This window comes from Monodon monoceros, unplaced genomic scaffold (genome assembly GCF_005190385.1).
Source record: "Monodon monoceros isolate NGI ecotype Baffin Bay Population unplaced genomic scaffold, NGI_Narwhal_1 Super_Scaffold_22, whole genome shotgun sequence".
Classification (NCBI taxonomy): Eukaryota; Metazoa; Chordata; class Mammalia; order Artiodactyla; family Monodontidae; genus Monodon; species Monodon monoceros.
This window is the reverse complement of record NW_021703779.1, coordinates 27,608,223-27,626,484: the sequence shown is the minus strand read 5'-3', so window position 1 is coordinate 27,626,484 and position 18,262 is coordinate 27,608,223. Positions and strand designations below refer to the sequence as shown.

General features: G+C 41.5%; 1 protein-coding gene across 4 annotated transcripts in view; it reads left to right on the top strand.

The window, feature by feature from the left end:
• The window catches only part of DMD (dystrophin), a 2,107,962-nt gene that overhangs the window by 1,995,957 nt on the left and 93,743 nt on the right, over positions 1-18,262 (top strand). For all 4 annotated transcript variants that reach the window (XM_029240034.1, XM_029240038.1, XM_029240035.1 and 1 more), the window contains 3 exons: positions 7,809-8,010; positions 10,410-10,495; positions 12,559-12,716. In XM_029240034.1, coding sequence (XP_029095867.1) covers positions 7,809-8,010; positions 10,410-10,495; positions 12,559-12,716 — 446 coding nt within the window. The remainder of the gene's footprint in view (positions 1-7,808; positions 8,011-10,409; positions 10,496-12,558; positions 12,717-18,262) is intronic.

Here is an 18,262-nt window from a genome sequence, read left to right as displayed (position 1 = left end):
CCATGGGCGCTTATAACCTTGTAATAAAGCTAAGCTCTGAATGTAGACTGTAGAATTTTCACTTTTAAACAGATTTGAAATCTCAGCATTTCCTTTCTAAGCATGACTTTGCTCATATTTGAAAAAGGTTTAGGTACAGCAAAATTAGGGTGTATTTATCTAAATTAAGTACTAGATTCTCAAGAACGGTAGGAGGTTTCCACGTGTAGTATGAATATAGAATGAAGAGTTCACCTATCCTTTTATTATTGAAAACATGCGTGGCCACATTACTTAACTAACTGTTCAGTAAGTGATTTCAGAATTTCCTCTTAATTTTAGATTTGCTCCGGCCTTTTTGTCATTTCTGTGCCTGTAAAGCCATGATAAAGAGCTATTGTCTGTGGTACAGACAAACAAAACTTGTCCTGGCTACCTTTTCCAACTGAAGGTCGTGTCCACTAACTCTTACTTTAATGAAAATTAATGACGTTATCTCAGAGATTTCCTGATGCCAGTAAAGAGTTTGAATTACAGATGCCTTAGAAAATATGCCATGCTACCGCCGCTAAGCACTTGGTCTTTTTCACTTTTTTCACTTCACTATCAAAGCTTCAGCACTGCAGAAACCTGAATACCACAGTTTTATCCACTATAGAGGATTTGCTATTTAAGTCTAGAGCATCCCCATTGGCCTATAATGTCCCCAGTTTGTAATCCGTTTAATGTTGCATGACTCCATACTGCCTTTCAAGGCATTGTGAATGAAAATTAAACGCGACAGAAAAGCAGAGACAAAGAGGAAGTCTGGGTAAGAAGGATTTATAAGCCGGTTCGTATGGCTGATACCCCACTGAAAGTTATGAAGAAGATAATCTAAGCTTTTTCCTTCTCCGGCTGTAGTTCTCCTGAACATCCTGTAGGTTTGCAGCTTCTAAAATTAAAAATATAGCCAACTTCTAAGAGCAGAAATAAAAATGCACTTAACAAAGCCCATGTATTTAGTTTATTAGTGTGTGGTGGGTTGGAGAGAGCCCAAACCATAGGGCTAAATATACTGCAGTTGATAAATGTGACAGATATTCTGCAAGCAAGAAGTATAGAACAATTTGCTTCTGTTCAGCAACTAAATCACACAGTAGAGAAATTTTGTACAGCCTGGAGTTGTCTGAATAGAGGCACCATGGCCAGACTCATCCTTACCATGCCATACCAGGTTGAAAAAAAGGGGCTCCCTTCTTGGTACATGCACCTCACCTTTTGTGCTTGCACTGAAAGGTGGCATCAGATAGCGTTTGGTCACTAAAGAAGGCCCACAGGACCCACGGTAACATTGCTTACAAATCTACAGTCTCTTGCAGGCAAAGATTACAAGAAGGCAACAGCGTTACAGTATGCCTCCACAGCCACCAGCTACCTCAACAGCAAGGGGACCCGAGAGGCCAGTGTAATTATTTGTCCCTTCCCCGCAAAAATCTCCTTTTCCCGTATACCATTATATTATTTTTCACGTAGGTTGGAGGCCAGGTTCTCTGTTATTTCAGAATTCAAAACATCTTGAGGATGGAGGCAAACTCGTTTTCTCCACTTACATGGTTTGATGGGTATCGGTGCCCCAAGAGAGGGGTCCGGTAACAGGAGGCATCTCTCTCTCTCCCAGGGGGAGCATTGTAGCCCTGTTCGAAATGTGTCCGGTACCCACGAGTTGCTCGCTAAGGGAAAGGAGGGTGGGTTCTCAGTCGTGGTGCTGAGGCTGTTAAGGAGGACCTTGTAGGTTCCATTCTCAGGTTATCGTTGGTTCCATTTCTAGTTGATATCCTCTTTTCTCCTGGAATTTGATTCCCTTGATGTGTTCTTTTTGCAGTAGGCGGTCTTTTCCATCAGTTTCTCTTTTCTCACTCAAAGCAAATTCTACCTTGCCAGGTAGTCCTCGCCCAGCTCCTAATTCTCCTAAGATTCTTTTATTTCAAGCAGTCCCATGCTCTTTGGTCCACCAGACATGTTGTTGCCACTGTGTACTAACGTCTTTACTATAACTAGGAAATACAATTGAGATACAGAAATGTTGAGTCTCCCAGGCAAACATCATAGGAATAGTAGTCACTCCTAAATGAACTTTGGTTTGGGTATGCCACAGAAATATCTATAGCTGTCCACAGCAGATTTCTGGCTTTTCAATCTCAGGGAAGTAGGCCCACCAAATTCAACTTAGCTTTTCCTCAATGCTACAAGCATCCCGATTTGTAGCTTTCCTCACTCACTAACACTAGCTTTTTTTTTTTTTTTTTTTTTTTTAACACAGAATGTTGTGACAGATGAGGCATATACCATATAAACTTTCTACCATATACCCAATACCTTTTGTAATCCTTCATCATCACAATTAATGACCATGCCGTGTTCATTCAGATTATTATAAATCAGTGTTCTCCAGATATGACTGGGTAAATATTCCCACAGGGTACTTTCCAAAGCAGGTGCTTAATGACAGATGTATCCTGTGAAACAAGCGCCAAAAGCCATAACCACTTTAATACCGCTCCATGGAGTCTTGGTCACAGTCAGAACTCCCACCTCTTCACCCAGTGTGTTCGATAGATTGGCCAGCTGTCCCACTCAGTTCTTGGCTTTTTAAAAGGGCATCTGAGTCATAGCCAAGGGAGCATGTTATTCTCTTATTTTAAGCCTCTTTCTAGGCACCAGCATTATGTTAGATTTTCCCTTTTTAACACGCATTTGGTGGCTTTCTTCCCTTCGGCAACAATCTTATCTTTCTTCCTTATTGCTAAATTTTCATCCAAACTCTCTCCCCCAACAAAGAGTATATCCCCTGGGTTCAGCCACTGGACTAGTCCATATTTAGCTGGTAGCAAGATAAGACATGCCTGGGCTTCCCCTTTGCCTTCCCCTTCTCTTTCCAATTTTTGATAGGGGTCACATTGGTTCCATACAGGAAAATGGGATTGTCCTGTCCACTAGGCAACAAAACATGTGTGATGGTCAGCCCCAATTAGGCGAGGTGTGAGAAAGGGGGGGTAATCCAGTCCATCAGTCCCTGTGGAATTCTTGCACTTACCTCTCAACTAGGTACGGTCTTGTGCACTTACCTTTCAACTAGGTAAGGTCTTGTGCACTTACCTTTCAACTAGGTAAGGTATTGTTTGGGGATATTACCAGCCTTTGAGACTCTTAATTGTAACCCCAGTCCAGGGACTACTAGTATGGCACTGAAAAAGAAAACTGTGGTAAAGTAGGGAACACCTGTAAGTTCCCCCGCTTGAATTATCTTTTTAATTGTAATTGGTCTCTCAGGTATCGCCCATTTATCAAAAAGTGCTAGTTCCCAGGTTCCTTTAGTTGGAACTCTACCTGCAGGCCAGAGAGGGTGAAGCTCAATGGAAGAAGGTTCTGAACTTATTTGAGCTTTTGCTCCTGCAACCAAGGAATTGAATTTTTAGCAGACTTCCCTTCAGTTTGCTATCCCCTTCTCATCCATTCCGTTAGCTCCTGGAGTTCAGGTTCTACCATTTCCAGTTTCCAGTAGAAAGTTGTATTATTGATAACGAATTTCAAAGCCTGCGCTACTTCAAACCAAGGGTAGCTTGGCAACTAGCGTCAATGGTTTATTTTCATCCCTTTTATTAGAATCATCTTTTTTTCCTTTTAAAGTAATGCCTTACCCGTATTTTCAGCTAAGAATGAGTTGGGGTCTTCTAAACAATCTCCATTCTGGCGCTAATCGCTCCGGGGATGATAGCTAAGCTCAGTAGCTGACGAGGACTCACAGAACCCAAATGACCGTCCTTACAAACCTACAGTTCATGACTGTAGAAAGGAAAAGCCTACAGTACAGCAACAGCATTAAAACAAGGGTATGCATCACAACCACAGGATGCCTTCCAGCATAGGGTCTGGAGAGGCCAAGTACAAGCTCCAAGTGCCCTCTCTGTACCGGGGCCATACCAGGATGCACTTTATCTCTCGGATCAAGAACCACCAATGTGAGCACACACCACTTTTAGAAACCAGGGAGCGCTAATTGGAGTCTCAGCCAGGATCGCTTTTAGCTGCTGGTAATCTGGACGTCTGCTTCTTACGTAGCCAGTCCCAAACCCAGTGGCCTCCCTGAGACCGGGTAAAAATGGCTAATGTTATTGCTAGCAGCAAACAACTGTGATAACCTCTAACTCATGGCTACCCATAAACACACTGAGTCACTTCTTTTCCTTGCTTTGATCAAAGGGTCTGCATTGTGTGGCTGTTTTTGCAGAACATCTCTTGCCAACTTCAGCACCCCTGGAGTTAACCCTCACAGCAAAGATAACTACAGCAAAGTGCCTTGACTTTCTTGCTGGGCAAAGATTTGCTTGGAAGGTCCTTCAGCCTGAAGTGTGTAAGCTGCCTGTAGAATGATGTGATGTCCACAACAGCCTCCTCTTTCCGCACACGCCTTCTGCTGCCCGGGCCAAAAAGTCAGCAGGCACATAGGAGTTATCCCACCCTTAGCCGCCCGCCCCTGTCTGTGTCTGTACTAATTAGGTTACAGGAGTGTTTATATTGTTAACCTGGGGTATCCAGGTTGACCCATGGGATGAGCCCGGGGTTGTGTGGGCACCATTGGGTTTATTGTAGCCAACATTTTGGTGCTTCTTTTTTCTCCCAGTATTATTGCTAGTAGAGAATGTGGGGTGGTTTTCTTTTCTTTTTCTGTACAGCCTGTAAGGACACCTTCTGCCGCCCGCCTTTCTGCTTTTCAGTACATACCTCCGTGTGTCCTGCCGTAATACCCAGAGCAGGTCTCCTCCTGTCCAGTCTCAGTTTTCCCGACTGCAGAATGATTCTAAAGGTGCTTTTGAGTTCTCAAAGCCTAGGATTCTGTAAAAGACCAAAAAAAAAAAAAAAAATCCATCTGAGCTCCTCACTTGTGGCGTATGAGGAAAAGAACAGAGTTAGCATTTGAACCTGGGATGTTGAGAGGATGAGTAGACACACCCAGCACCTCAGGGATCATCCACCCCATCCCATCCCATCTCCTTCCTTTCCTGCTTTTCGTGCTTAGCAGAGAGGATCCTGGAGAGCCGGTCGTTTTCTGTCTTGTCCCCCCTCTTTCACCCCACACCCCTGATGCATGAGGGGCACCACCACATGCTCTCTATTCTGCAGTGGTGTCAAAACCTATAGCATCTTCTACTGTCAAAATAGTTTTTGAAAGAGAGGGTCTATTAGAACATACTTGGGTTTTTATATAGCTTTAAAATGTATTCCCTAGTGAATACACTAAAGGAGAGAGAGATTTTCTCCTAAATGGAAATTCCTAGCTTGAGGTAAAAGGGTAGTTTTACAAAATTGTGTCTGCTGGTCGCTTGCTGAGGCTTCTAGAAGCAGCTAATCATTATGCTTAATGTTTCATCAAAGAATCGCAATGTATTCTTTAAGATGCTCGTTTTGAACAGTTAAAGTGTATGTTTGTGGGGCAATTACATCGTCCCTATTGATTTTCTCACCTCTTTTCAAGTCCATAGTATCGGCTATATACACCTAAATAGGAGTCTTTTACAAATTGTGGCACGATAGTGAAATTCTGTTTGATATGTTTGTTTTGGGAAAATGAGCTCTCCAGTCTTCTGTGATGGATCATTCTTGTGTTTGGTTAACCACATTTGGTTTTAGCAGAGCGCACTGCACAGTATTTCTCTCCCAACTGTGTCACCTCCCGCTCCTGTTATTTCAGAGCAATTGCTTTGCGCCCCTCTGGAGCTATTTATGCTCCCAATTCCCTATTCTGTGTGTTACCCACTCACCTGTACGGAGAGAAGAGTAGGCCCAATAAAAAATTCATGCCATTTTGCTGTTGGTTATTTGTTTCCATCACACGGGGAAATTAGACTCTTCATACAAAAGTGAGCCTAAGAATTCTCACTTGTTAGTTCTTCTATCCTTGGATATAAAGGAAAAAATTTATAATGATGACAGCCAAGTAACAGAAAGAAAATACTAGAAAAACTTCAAACCACCCATCACTTCCTTCAATATATCAAGAAACACGTTGGGAATATTGGTGTTTGGAGGAAATCTGCTCCTCTCTTCTGCTAATGTAGATGGGGTGCTGCATCCCTAAACGTTCTCATTACCTACACCTGAAAACGTGTCCTCAGAGAAAGTCAGGCACACAGCAGAGAGGATGAAAGTTGGAGTCTTCTGTCTCTGCGTGTCTCTCTGGTCTCCCATACGGTCCCCACTCAGCCTTCCCCTCCTCCTGTCCCCCTGCCCGCTTGTGTTGTTATGTTTTTAAATTCTTTATTCTTTTTCCTTCCTACCTCCCTTTCAAATCAAGTTACATTCCTTTCTGCCACTTGAAACAGAGTCTTGGCTTCAATGTAAAGAGGTCATTCCTTCATCTTTCGAGTATTTTTAAGCAAAAGGAGTGGGGGCTTGGCTTTGATAGGATGAGTGCTCGGCCAGGGTATTTTAAGGAAACTGGTCCATGGAAACAGAGAGGTTTACTCACTGGGATGAAAGACAAAGGAAAAAAAAAAACCTCTTGCTTCCACCCCCAGGTCTCCTTCGTGCTTCCAGGGAAACTTCAAAAGGTTACTGTTTTCCTTTTTGAAAAGAGGAAAACATGCACTACAGAGGTATTAACCTACATAGGTATTAACCACCATTTTGGGGGTTCGTCCTTAACATTTAATTAGAAGTAGCCACAAATAGTAACAAGTAAAATGCTTTAAAGCCTTAAATTTGCATCTGTTTAGTATGGGGCAAGCTGTTTACTGATTGGGATGGTGGTGTTTATCTGCAGTTACATTTATAATTGTGTTGCCTCCCCCCCCATATGTGAGAGATTTACTTAATTACCATTGATTCTTACTCTCAAAGGACTGAGAATTCAGATCAGAGCTTGGATGTATAAGGTGTTATAAAAGCAATGTTGTTCCGTTTCCAATTTGGCTAATAAATTGGCTTTACAGAAAAGCATCTTTCTGTGACACTTGGGAGTAAACCTTGCGATTTGCTGATGTTGGGCAGTGTTGAGGCTTCACTTTTGATAAATGTTTGTCTTTCAGTATATGATTAAATACCACCTCAGATCACGGGAACCTCCCCCCCCCCCCCCCCAAAAAAAACTTATAAAGTTCTTAGCGGACTTGAAAAGTACGTTGTAGACTGTAATTTGAAGGTGAAAGGAGAAATAAGTGAGCCTTGTATCTGAAAACTGGATAGATGATGCATTTATTTTAGTTTGCCTATAGAAAATTTTAGTGAAGTTGATTCGTTTTTCACCTAGCGTTAATGTAGCAGAGAGATTAGGAGGTGACTGATATTTCAAGGAGGAAGACGCTTAATGATTATAAATGCATAGCTGGAAATAAGAGTTTACACAACCCTAACCATGCAGATTAATCAAACTGACCTTCTCTAGTACTAACACGAGAAGGTATTCTCAGAAACTCTTTGAAAATCTCTAGTAAAACAGGTTTTTTCCTTTCTAATTCAGGTGGGAATGACTCCGTTCCTGTAGAACACTCTAGGTCCCCTTAACGCTCAAATATTTCCTAATAGTTCAGGAATGGGAACTGTCTCTTCATCCACATCTTCACCCAGTGCCAGTGGGACTTAAGGACAGTCTCAGAGCTTGAGTACTCATCACACTTACCAAACTTAGAGCTGAGGGGTGAAAAGAAAACACTTTAATAAAAGAGGGCAGGGTTCGGGTTTGCTGCTTACTAAAGGGTACAAGCCAATCCTACCAGGATTGTCAAAAAGAAAAACAGTGAAAGAAGACTTTTCCCCTTTGAATCACCTATGATTTTATGTGGCTCTTGCAGTGGATCTCTTGAGCCTGTCAGCTGCATGCGATGCCCTGGACCAGCACAACCTCAAGCAAAATGACCAGCCCATGGACATCCTTCAGATCATTAATTGTTTGACCACTATTTATGATCGCCTGCAGCAAGAGCACAACAATCTGGTCAACGTCCCTCTCTGCGTGGATATGTGTCTCAATTGGCTGCTGAATGTATATGACACGTACGTATAGCAGGCTTTCTCCAGAGTATACCACTGGACACTTAGTCTACAGAACGGTGACGGTGTAATTAGCGTCACAGCAGGGCCCCAGTCTAGAAATATGGTCCTCAGGATGAAAGTTTCATGAAGCCATGTGACCTAATGCTATCCCCGTGATTAATCATTTTTGCTTTTTTTTTTTTTTTTTTTGCGATACGCGGGCCTCTCACTGTTGTGGCCTCTCCCGTTGCGGAGCACAGGCTCCGGACGCGCGTGCCCAGCGGCCATGGCTCACGGGCCCAGCCGCTCCGCGGCAGGTGGGATCCTCCCGGACTGGGGCATGAACCTGCGTCCCCCGCATCGGCAGGTGGACTCTCAACCACTGCGCCACCAGGGAAGCCATCATTTTTTGCATTTAATGGAACTGAAAAATACTTTGATAAGCTAGGAGGTAAGAACTAGAATGTAGAATGCTCTCAGATTAGAAAACAAACCAAACCCCGAGATACTCATTTTTCAAATAGTAGAATGAGTCAGTGTGTAGCCATTAGTTCTTTCCCTTTCTTGCCTGTGAATTTTGAATTCCTCCGTCCTCTTCAGGGGTGGCTTCCTCTCACCGGCAGAAAGGGGTGTGCTCCTGGAGATGCTGACACACCTGTCACCAGCTCTGAATAGCGTTAGCTGATACTCGAGAGATTTTTTGCAGAAGAGTGTAAATTGATAAGCCAAAAAAAGAAAATAGCCCTAATGCAGCAAATCCAGATCCTCAAACTGGAGAAGTCTTTTTTTTTTTTTTTTTAATAAGGATTTACGAAGTTGAATTTGGCACCTCCATTCATCCCTCTCTCTTAGAAAACACTCGTTTCTTTTGGATTGCACATAGGAGAACTCCCCACTTTTGTCTTGAGCTTAATGAAGACAATTGAGGAAGGTAGCAGAAGGAATTGGTCTTAATTTCAACTGAATTCTTCTTAGACATCAAAATTACTCTACGCCTGATTTCACATGTCAACAAGAACGTATTCGGCATTTGGAAATCTGGGAAGGTCTTCTGAAAGGAGTTGCATTGCAACTATTTGCTTTTGCCTTTGGTGTAGATTTCTACCACCTCCTGGATATAAATGTGTACCTCTTTTTCTTTGTTATTTCGATAAGGTATTGCTTTTTAAGTTCCAAGATCACCTGGCTGTTGAATTCTCATCATTATCTACCAAGCCCTTGATCAAGTTGGATTTTAATTACGGATTATCCTTAGATTTGCTTTGATAAGGGTTTCTATTCAGGTCTTCCCTCAAATATATTTTGGCACCATTCTCTTTGCAAATGATGTACGAATGGATTCTGAGTATGTAACTTCCCTTCTCTATGCCTGAAAATTATCTGGGGACAACTTTAACTCCTCGAAGACCTGAGTCACTATATAAAGTTTCTTAAACTTTGATTTGCCGTTTTAAAGAGGGAAAAAGATAAAATCTTCCAATGATAGTACTTTTGTTAACGTAGTAGGACCCAGGATTTCTGTTTTGACTAATGGATTTAGTGAATTGTACCAGTTGAAAGCTGAGCATATTGCTCACCAAAAGTAACCACGCTTGGGACCTATCCTTTGCAGTTATTCTACAGACTTTTTTTTAACCGACATGTATGGTTCAGTTGTTTTTCAGAACAAAATAAAAGCTGAAAATCATCAAAAGACATTTTCTACAAAATGAAAAACTTCTCATTCTTTTAAGTTCTTCCCATGGGCAAAATGAACTTGTTAATAAATTTATCCTGTGGAATGGTTGCTATGTAAAGTGAAAGCATACCTGTGTTAAAACACTGCTATAGCAATAGGTTATTTTTAAATTGCTCTTTAAGATCATCTGTTCAAACGCTTCCTAATAGACTGTATCATGTTTTTCTTGTAGGGAGAAACGTTCATATTTCATACTGTGTGTTTTGTGACCTGAAGTGATTAATTTTCTTCTCAATAAGGGGCAATCTGATGAATGTCTAAATGAGTGTTAAGAGAGCAGAGCAGTTAGCTGCTGGTATTTTTTGGCTTCAATAACTGAAGTAGGGGATTTTCTTAGTACATAGTAGTAATTCTTCCCCTTATGGACATAAACCCAGGTGGCTCTCCATAGATGAATAAAAGGATATTCTTCTTATTTTTATGTAGAGAAACTCTTACCATTCAAGGAAGGGCTTTTAAGAATTGAAAACTTGGTAAATGTTCACTGGTCGCGTTGGTCAAATTTCCATCGCGTTCTGGGTCATCAGCCAAATAGAGAATGAACTCAGAAACATTCTTAATGATCTTAATAAAACAATGGTCAGTAGAGTTTCCATATCCAAAGTTTTTTCTCTTAACTAAGAAGTGTTTATCGTTCAGTAAAGTGTCAGTAATTGTTTTCTGCTTTGATTGTTCATAACAGGGGACGAACAGGGAGGATCCGGGTCCTGTCTTTTAAAACTGGCATCATTTCTCTGTGTAAAGCACATTTGGAAGACAAGTACAGATGTAAGTCGTGTATATGAGCTCAGTATTCTTTTATTAATGTTGGCTAATTACCCCAGTTTTAGATGGGGAGTAACGTGGTGTTCTTATTTGACAGCAGGTTCCTCATGTAAGATGTAGAACTCCTTTCAGACTGTCATAAAATGTGATTTGTGCCGCTCCATGTCAGATGTTAACTTGTAGTTATTTAAATAGAGAATGAGGATTAACTTCTCCAGTCCGAGTATTATTTTACATTACATTGACTGTGTCTGAGGAAAGCACATGTTCCTCGGGGATAAAGTCCGATTTCCTAACCCCTTTGTCTAAGTCAGAAAAATAAATGTGAAGGTTTAATCTGTGCACTTGCCTCGTCTTTGGATGAAACCTTGTTTATTTTATAAGCATCTTACTGCGAGTTGTACTGACATACCCAATTCTGTGATGTGATTAACATTTTATTATTTGAGAGACAGCTTGCCATTTCTTACAGGGTAAATAACACCTTAAAGGATTTCCTTTTGATTAGCTGTTGGGCTCTTCTGCTCAAAATTTGTAAATCCAGATTAAAAGCAAATGCTAGAGGAGGGACAGTGGAGGTGACTGAGTAACCATTCATTCCCATTGTGAAGGAATGTACTTGTCTTTCTCCTTTAAATGCTCGTGAGAAATCTTTTCGGTAGGAATATTAAACAAACCTAGTGTATCTTGTCTTTTCTCTTTTCCCCTAAGGCCTAGCCACACAGGGATGTGGAGATGTGCTGAGCTTAAGGACGGGCAGGAGATAAAAGAGACTGATTTCCTCCAAAGCCACGCTGTGTCCTACTGCTCATTTCCCCCCTAGGAGTAAATTTCCACAAAATACACAAGCTCTTTTAGCTCTCCCTTTTATGTAGTTTCCACTTGAGTTTTCTCATCCTAAGAACCCAAGAAAAAAGAACAGAAGAGCTTTTGTTAGCCATTTGAAAATGCGTTTTGGATAAAGCAGAATATTTCTGTGGGCTTTCGTCCTTTAAATATCGTAGTTACTTGTGATAGGTATAGTACCAGCACATCATAATACTAACTTGATTCATCAAGGAAGCTTCCAGTTTGTGTTTCAAGGTTTGTGTTCCAGGTTTGAGGTTGGCGAAACAAAAGTGTTAACTTCAAGCGGGGCTATTTGAAGATAATTCATAATTCTGAACTTACGTGTGTGTACTGGAGAGACGAGAAAACGCTGTGAGAGCTCAGTGTTGTTACTGCCATCTTAAATATCTCGTTAAAACATTTAATGTCTTAGAGTTTAAAGTGTGCTTATGAGTAGGAAAATATTCCGTGGATTTACTTTTTGGGCAACTTTTATTTGAATACAAGGTAGGATTAAAATAATTTTATTTCTGAGAACAAAACATGTTGCAAGTGTTTGGCATATTGATTCATTCTGTGAATGCACGTATATTGGGCACCTGCTATCCTCCACCTGCTGCTCTCCTACTCCACACATTTCCGGCACACAGTTGACCAAGATATGGTCCCAACCTTGAGGGGATATCATTCTTCAGCCAAAAAGACACATATTAAATCAGTGACAGTGTAAAGTGATATGAGCTGATTACGAATATGTACAGCATCCTGTGGGAACACGTACGAGAAACTCAGTGATCGTATGACTTCATAAAGAAGGCCCAATTTGGACATATTTTGGAAGCTGATGTCCAAAGGGGGATGGTGCTTTGGGCCCGTTCTGTGTTTCTTAAGGCTGAAACATTTATTCTATGATGGCGGTCATGTCATATCTATAAAATATTTTCTAAAGTATTATGTTCTGGCTTAGGAAAAACTCACATGTCAGAACTGTACGTAAGCTCTCGTTACTTGCAGGGCTGTAGTTTATTTAAAAGCTGTCACACTTCATGTATACACAGTGATGATTAACTTGATCCATAAAAATAATAAATGTGCAGTTTAGTGTATAGTAGAAGTACACTGTGGGAATATTGGCTAGTCTTGAGAATTGGTGCTGGAATTGAGTTGGTCCTTAGATTCTGCTGACATCTGCTTGGTTCTGCTTTTTGATGGTTGCAATGCTCTTTTTCCTTCTGTAGACCTTTTCAAGCAAGTGGCCAGTTCAACGGGATTTTGTGACCAGCGCAGACTGGGCCTCCTTCTGCATGATTCTATCCAAATCCCAAGACAGTTGGGTGAAGTCGCATCCTTTGGGGGCAGTAACATTGAGCCGAGTGTCAGGAGCTGCTTCCAATTTGTAAGTTATTCACCTTCTTAAGTAACATACTTATTCTTTTGTATTTTAGAAATTAATATAAAACCCCACAGAACTGTAGTTTCTCATGTTAGCTCTTCCGTAGGCAGCTAGGTAAGGGATTTTTGATATCTGAAACCTCTGTAGGCAGTGGCTTCTGGAGCTGTGGGTTTGGGGAGAGAGGACAGTGCAAAAGGAAGGGAAAGAAATCTGCGTCTGCAGCCAGAACCCCACAGTTCCTAAGATATTGGGAGGGAAGGGAGTCTGCATGGTTTAGCGAGGGAGGAAATAAATCTCCAGCCAGGGAAATCCTTTGTAAAAAAGAAAATGACCTTTGTCTGTGAGTATCTTAGTCTCTTAGTTTTTTTTTTTCTAACCTAATTCTGTCATCGTAGCCTTCTTTTCAGTAGCTGTTGGTAAATAGTTGACACAGCTATCTTTTTAAAAAAAAAAATAAATTGATTTATTTATTTTGGGCAGCATTGGGTCTTTGTTGCTACGCGCGGGCTTCAGTAGTTGTGGCTCACGGGCTCTAGAGCGCAGGGTTAGTAGTTGTGGTGCATGGGCTTAGTTGCTCTGCGGCATGTGGGATCCTCCCAGACCAGGGCTCGAACTCGTGTCCCCTGCATTGGCAGGCGTATATTCCTAACCACTGCGCCACCAGGGAAGTCCCTGAAGTTTTCCTTTTGTAACTTTGGCATTCCTCTACTGTTCCAAGGCCTGGATGGTGACTTCCCATAGGCTTACAACCAGGTCGGAGGTTTGTACTCTCTGCTAATGTCTGTCACTAGCTCCACACACTCCTGTCCATTCTCCTTCGTATCCTGCTGGCCCAGTGCCTTTTCCACACCATAATCGGTGTCCCCAGAAATACCCTCTTCCTCCCAAGTGCCTCAGCACTCCGTTGATAGCCATTTAGTTTGTTTCTCTTTTTTGGTAAGATAGATAATGCTGCAGTGAACATCTTTATGTAGTTAGCTCTTTTCTTTGACACAAGTTTTTCCCTTAGGATAAATTCTCAGAAATGGGATTACCAGATATAAACAGTTTTGTGGCTTTTTTCATACATATTACCAGATGGCTTTTTGTCAAAAGTTGTTTGTAGTACCACCAGCACTGAAGGAATGAGATATTTGCAGTGTTACGTTATTCACAGTGTTCTTATGTTGTTTTTCAAATGGTAAGAACTATTTTTCTTGTATGGGGTTTCTCGATCCGTCCATGGTAATCTCATTACCTATAGAACTAGGTGTACAAATAACTGGGTTAGACCTGTATGCAGTCTGACCACAGACTAGGATAAAACCATAGAAGGCCTTCTGGGCAGAACATTTTGAATATTTAGATATTTAGAGCACTTTTAGCATTCATTTAATAGTTCACTGGGCAGAGTAAATAAATGCACACATAATAAGGCCACTTAAAGTAGCATTGGATATACTGTTTGGATTGTTTTGCCAAAATTATGGCAAATTGGCTATAAAAGTAAAACAGATGTGGAGAAATAAATGCATTTCTTCACCTCATACTCAAATCTCCCAAAACATGAATAGACTATCACTTCCTCTGGGTTTTTTCTTACATGTTGCTGCATTAACATTTCTACTCCAGAACGTAGACACAAGTAACTTTCACACGATGAATATTAATGGCCACAAATAGTCCAGATCCATTTTTTTCAAAACCCTATTATAAAACAACTTGCAGTGACTTAATTTTTTTTCCGAAGCGTTTTCTCTTCAGTCAAGTTTCAGTGACTTTTTACTTTCTAATTGTGAAACCACACACACACACACACACACACACACACACACACACGTACGTACACACACACGTGTTCGCATATACATATATACACAGTTGTGTATGTCTTGTGACTGAGGTTGAGAGTAACGGTCAGAGCTCGAACCTGCCGACAGCCATCTCTATCGAGAGACGGTTCCTGCCGCAAAGTCAGGCGGGCTGGCCTCAGGGCCACTGGAGCCATTGTCCTGTCACCTCGCGGGACTGATGGTGCTGCAGCCACCGTCACCCTCACTGCAGACTCTGGCTCTCTCTCGTTTTTTTTTTTATGTATCTGACATATAACATGGTGTGAATTTAAGGTGTACAACACGTTGATTTGATGCATTTATATATTGTAATATGATTGCCATTGTAGCAGTAGTTAGTGCCATCACATCATATAATTACCATTTCTCTTTTGTGGTGGGAATAAGTAAGCTCTAGCCTCTTGAACTTGGTTGTCGGGACAAGGGGCTGCTGAACAGAAACTCTACTTTCCGTCGTGCGTCCTCTTATCAGGAGCCCGGTCTGTTCCACGACTGCCTGTTGCATTCTCTTGCGGGATGCTTGCCTTCTTCACTCACCTGCTTCCTCTTGTTTCGCTCCGTCCCTGTCCCTGTAACAGCTACACTCTCTTCTCAGCGTCAGAACTTTGAACTCAGTCCACTGCCTGATCACATAGTGATTGAACACATCCTGGCTAGCCAGTCTCCAGGCTCTCAGAAAGGTCTTTCTCTTCTGACACTGGGGGGAAATCCATCAAGATATTAACAGTGGTGACAGGACGGGGTTTTTTCCCTACTCTTTTGTATTTTCCAGATTTTCTTCTTTGAACATTTAGAATTAGAAAAAAAAATGAGTAAAGTGCTAACTTTTCTTTTTAAGGGAAAGAAGCATCTTTTGTGTGATTCCTATTCATTGCCACTCATACGCTATTTTCAGGCCTTCTCATCACTCGCACAGATTATTGCACTGTCTTCCTAGCAAGCCTCCTCTAGACCCCCTGGTGCCTTTTGTCAGTCTCACTGCTCTCATACCGGTTTTAGAGAAACGTATTCAGTGTATGACACCGTCCTTCGAAATCTTCAATTTCTTTTCACGGTCCACTGAATAAATCCTAATTTCTCTACTTAACTCTCAGACCTTTCCTGATCTGTTTCCATAGGTGCCCACGGTTTGCTTTCACTACCGAGTAACAGATTCTCCCTACCATTTGTACTGACCATGCTTGTAAATAATACTGTTACTACTGCCATTGATGGTAATATTCTACTTTTGTTGACACAGTTCTCTCATTTAATCTTCCCAAACCCTTTGAAGAGAATAGAATAAGCAGGTTGGGGGGGGGGTTGTTTTATGGTTGTTTTAATAGATGAACAATTTATCAGCGCCCCTGCGTTTCCTCAGCTGGTGGAAGAGTTTGATTCCTAGTCCAGAGCGCATGCCTCCCCCCCCCCCCCCCCCGCCCATTTTCCGCCTCATCCCCAAATATGCATTTTTTTTTCATTTTAAGGCTCTCCAGCTTCCCAAGGTGAAATAACGCATTTTTTTTCTGGGTCTCTGCTAGAATACATGATGCCATAACAAAATAGGAAACATAGGAGGGTTGGGGAGAAGAGGAATCCTCACTTTAACACACTGAGCGTTGGCAAATTGGACGTTGCTAAAAGGCTGTGGTGCACGTCCTATGGGTACAGAGCCGGGTGAGGTTTATATTACTCAGATTTGGGGGCCCCCTCTACTTGGTAGGAATTGGCAGTCTGCGTGAACAGATCCATTGTGAATTCTTCCTTCAGAATTGGCGTCCTAGCCCTGGAGGGCTTTTCCTCAGCCAGGAGCTCTGGCTATCACCTTGCCTTTCGGAAACCATGCAGCATGCATTGAAAATTCAATGTTTGCTGGAGGGAAAGATAACAGGAGTGAAAATGCCCCCTGCCCTTTGTTTGAAGCATAAGACCTTGGGAATGGGGCCGGGCTGGTTCCTTCAGCAAGCTTGTGCTCAAAGGCTGTTCCTTCTACCAGCCTAAGGAAATGAACGGCAGGAAAGTACTTGTTTCTCCTACAAATACATTCCCTGCATCACAGAAGGAGAAGTTGACTTCAGACTATAGTCTTTTTATTTCCTTTTTTTTTTTTTTTTTTTTTTTTTGTCACCGACTAGAGAACTTCCTTCTTTTCAAGTCGGTACAGTTAGGAAAGTGTTGGCTTCTGGCTCAGACAGGGGCCTGGCAGGGACAGGAGGAGAGCAGAGCAGTGTTTTCACGTGCAATGGTAGCTGGGTGATCTTTTTATAGGTTTCCTCAGCCCATCTGGGGATGGATGGTGGTGATGGTTGCACAACAGTATGTATACACTTAATACCATTGAACTATCCACTTAAAAATGGTTAAGACCGTAAATTTTATGGTATATGTATCTTACCACAATTTTTAAAAATTGGAAAAAAAAACCCCAAAAACTTCTTCAGAGAAACAGAAAAGGAATTGCCAAGTCCAAATAAAATGCTTTGCCTATTTAAAAATCAGTATAGGTCCATCAAGGAATTATCCATGAGGCCAGGAAATGAAGTCATATCTGTGGATTTTAAAAGGGAAAAATCACTATAAACGTATGGATTTGACAGTAGTATCTTCACTGATATTAAAGGAGGCAACAGGACACGTTTCTACATTGGAAGCATATGGCAGTCAACACGTGTACTGGGAAAATGACTCTTTGGGGCATTAGTAGAAGTAAAGATTTGAAACTAGTTTGTTTTGGAAATACAGCTTCAATTAATGCATCATCGGGTTGATCTGCTTTCATATTCCATGGGATCTTCCCCGTTGACAGAATAGATTGATCTTTATGACCTCCGCAAGGCCAGGTCTGCCCTGGCAGTGAGTCAACAGGCTGCCCGTAGGAACCTGAGACATTGTCCACATCTCTCCTTCTTCAGATGAGAAAACTGAAACCCACATAGGCAGAGTGAATATTTTCTCCATTCTGCAATTATATTTATGTCAGAACTAGACATCAGGCCCAAGTTCCCTATGTTCCAAGCCAGCATTTCCTTCTGCTAAACCATCTGAGTAGAAATAAGTGGCTTTAACCAGTTCAGATATTAGACTGAACGAAGAAAGTGTTAGCATGATCCTTTACGTGAATTTTAGGTTATAATAGGATATGTGGATAAATGAACATGCCTTCACCTACCCCAACACACATGTGTACACACACACTATGATCTGTATTTAAAATACTCTAATCCCAATTTCAGGTGTCTAGTCTACTTCCAAATGAAATGAAATAGTATTTCCTCTTAGGTGGGCAAAACTTTACGCTTTTAAGTGACTCCAGAAAAGAGTCATGTATCTGTAAATTGGTATTTGGCAGTGCCCTGAGAGGTACTCCCTTCTCCCCTCCCCCCGATAGTCTTTGTAGTATTTTCTTCTGTAAACATTTTAAGCACCTTATTGTTTAGACAGAATCGAGTGTACCAACTTTATATTCAATATGCTTCACCTACAAGAGCTTGCGTGCCAAAATCTGTTTATTCTACATCTGTTTTCTGCCTCCTGTTGTATTCATGCATTCAAAATGAATAAGTTGCTTTTTCATCTGTCTTCTGAGTTTTTATATTCCTCTGACAAAAATGAATATCATGTGTGCACAGTTGCTGTAATATAGAATGATACAGAAATGGGAATAAATTACCACCTCAACTGTTGAGAACTAGTGTGTGTGTGTGTGTGTGTGTGTGTGTGTGTGTGTGTGTGTGTGTG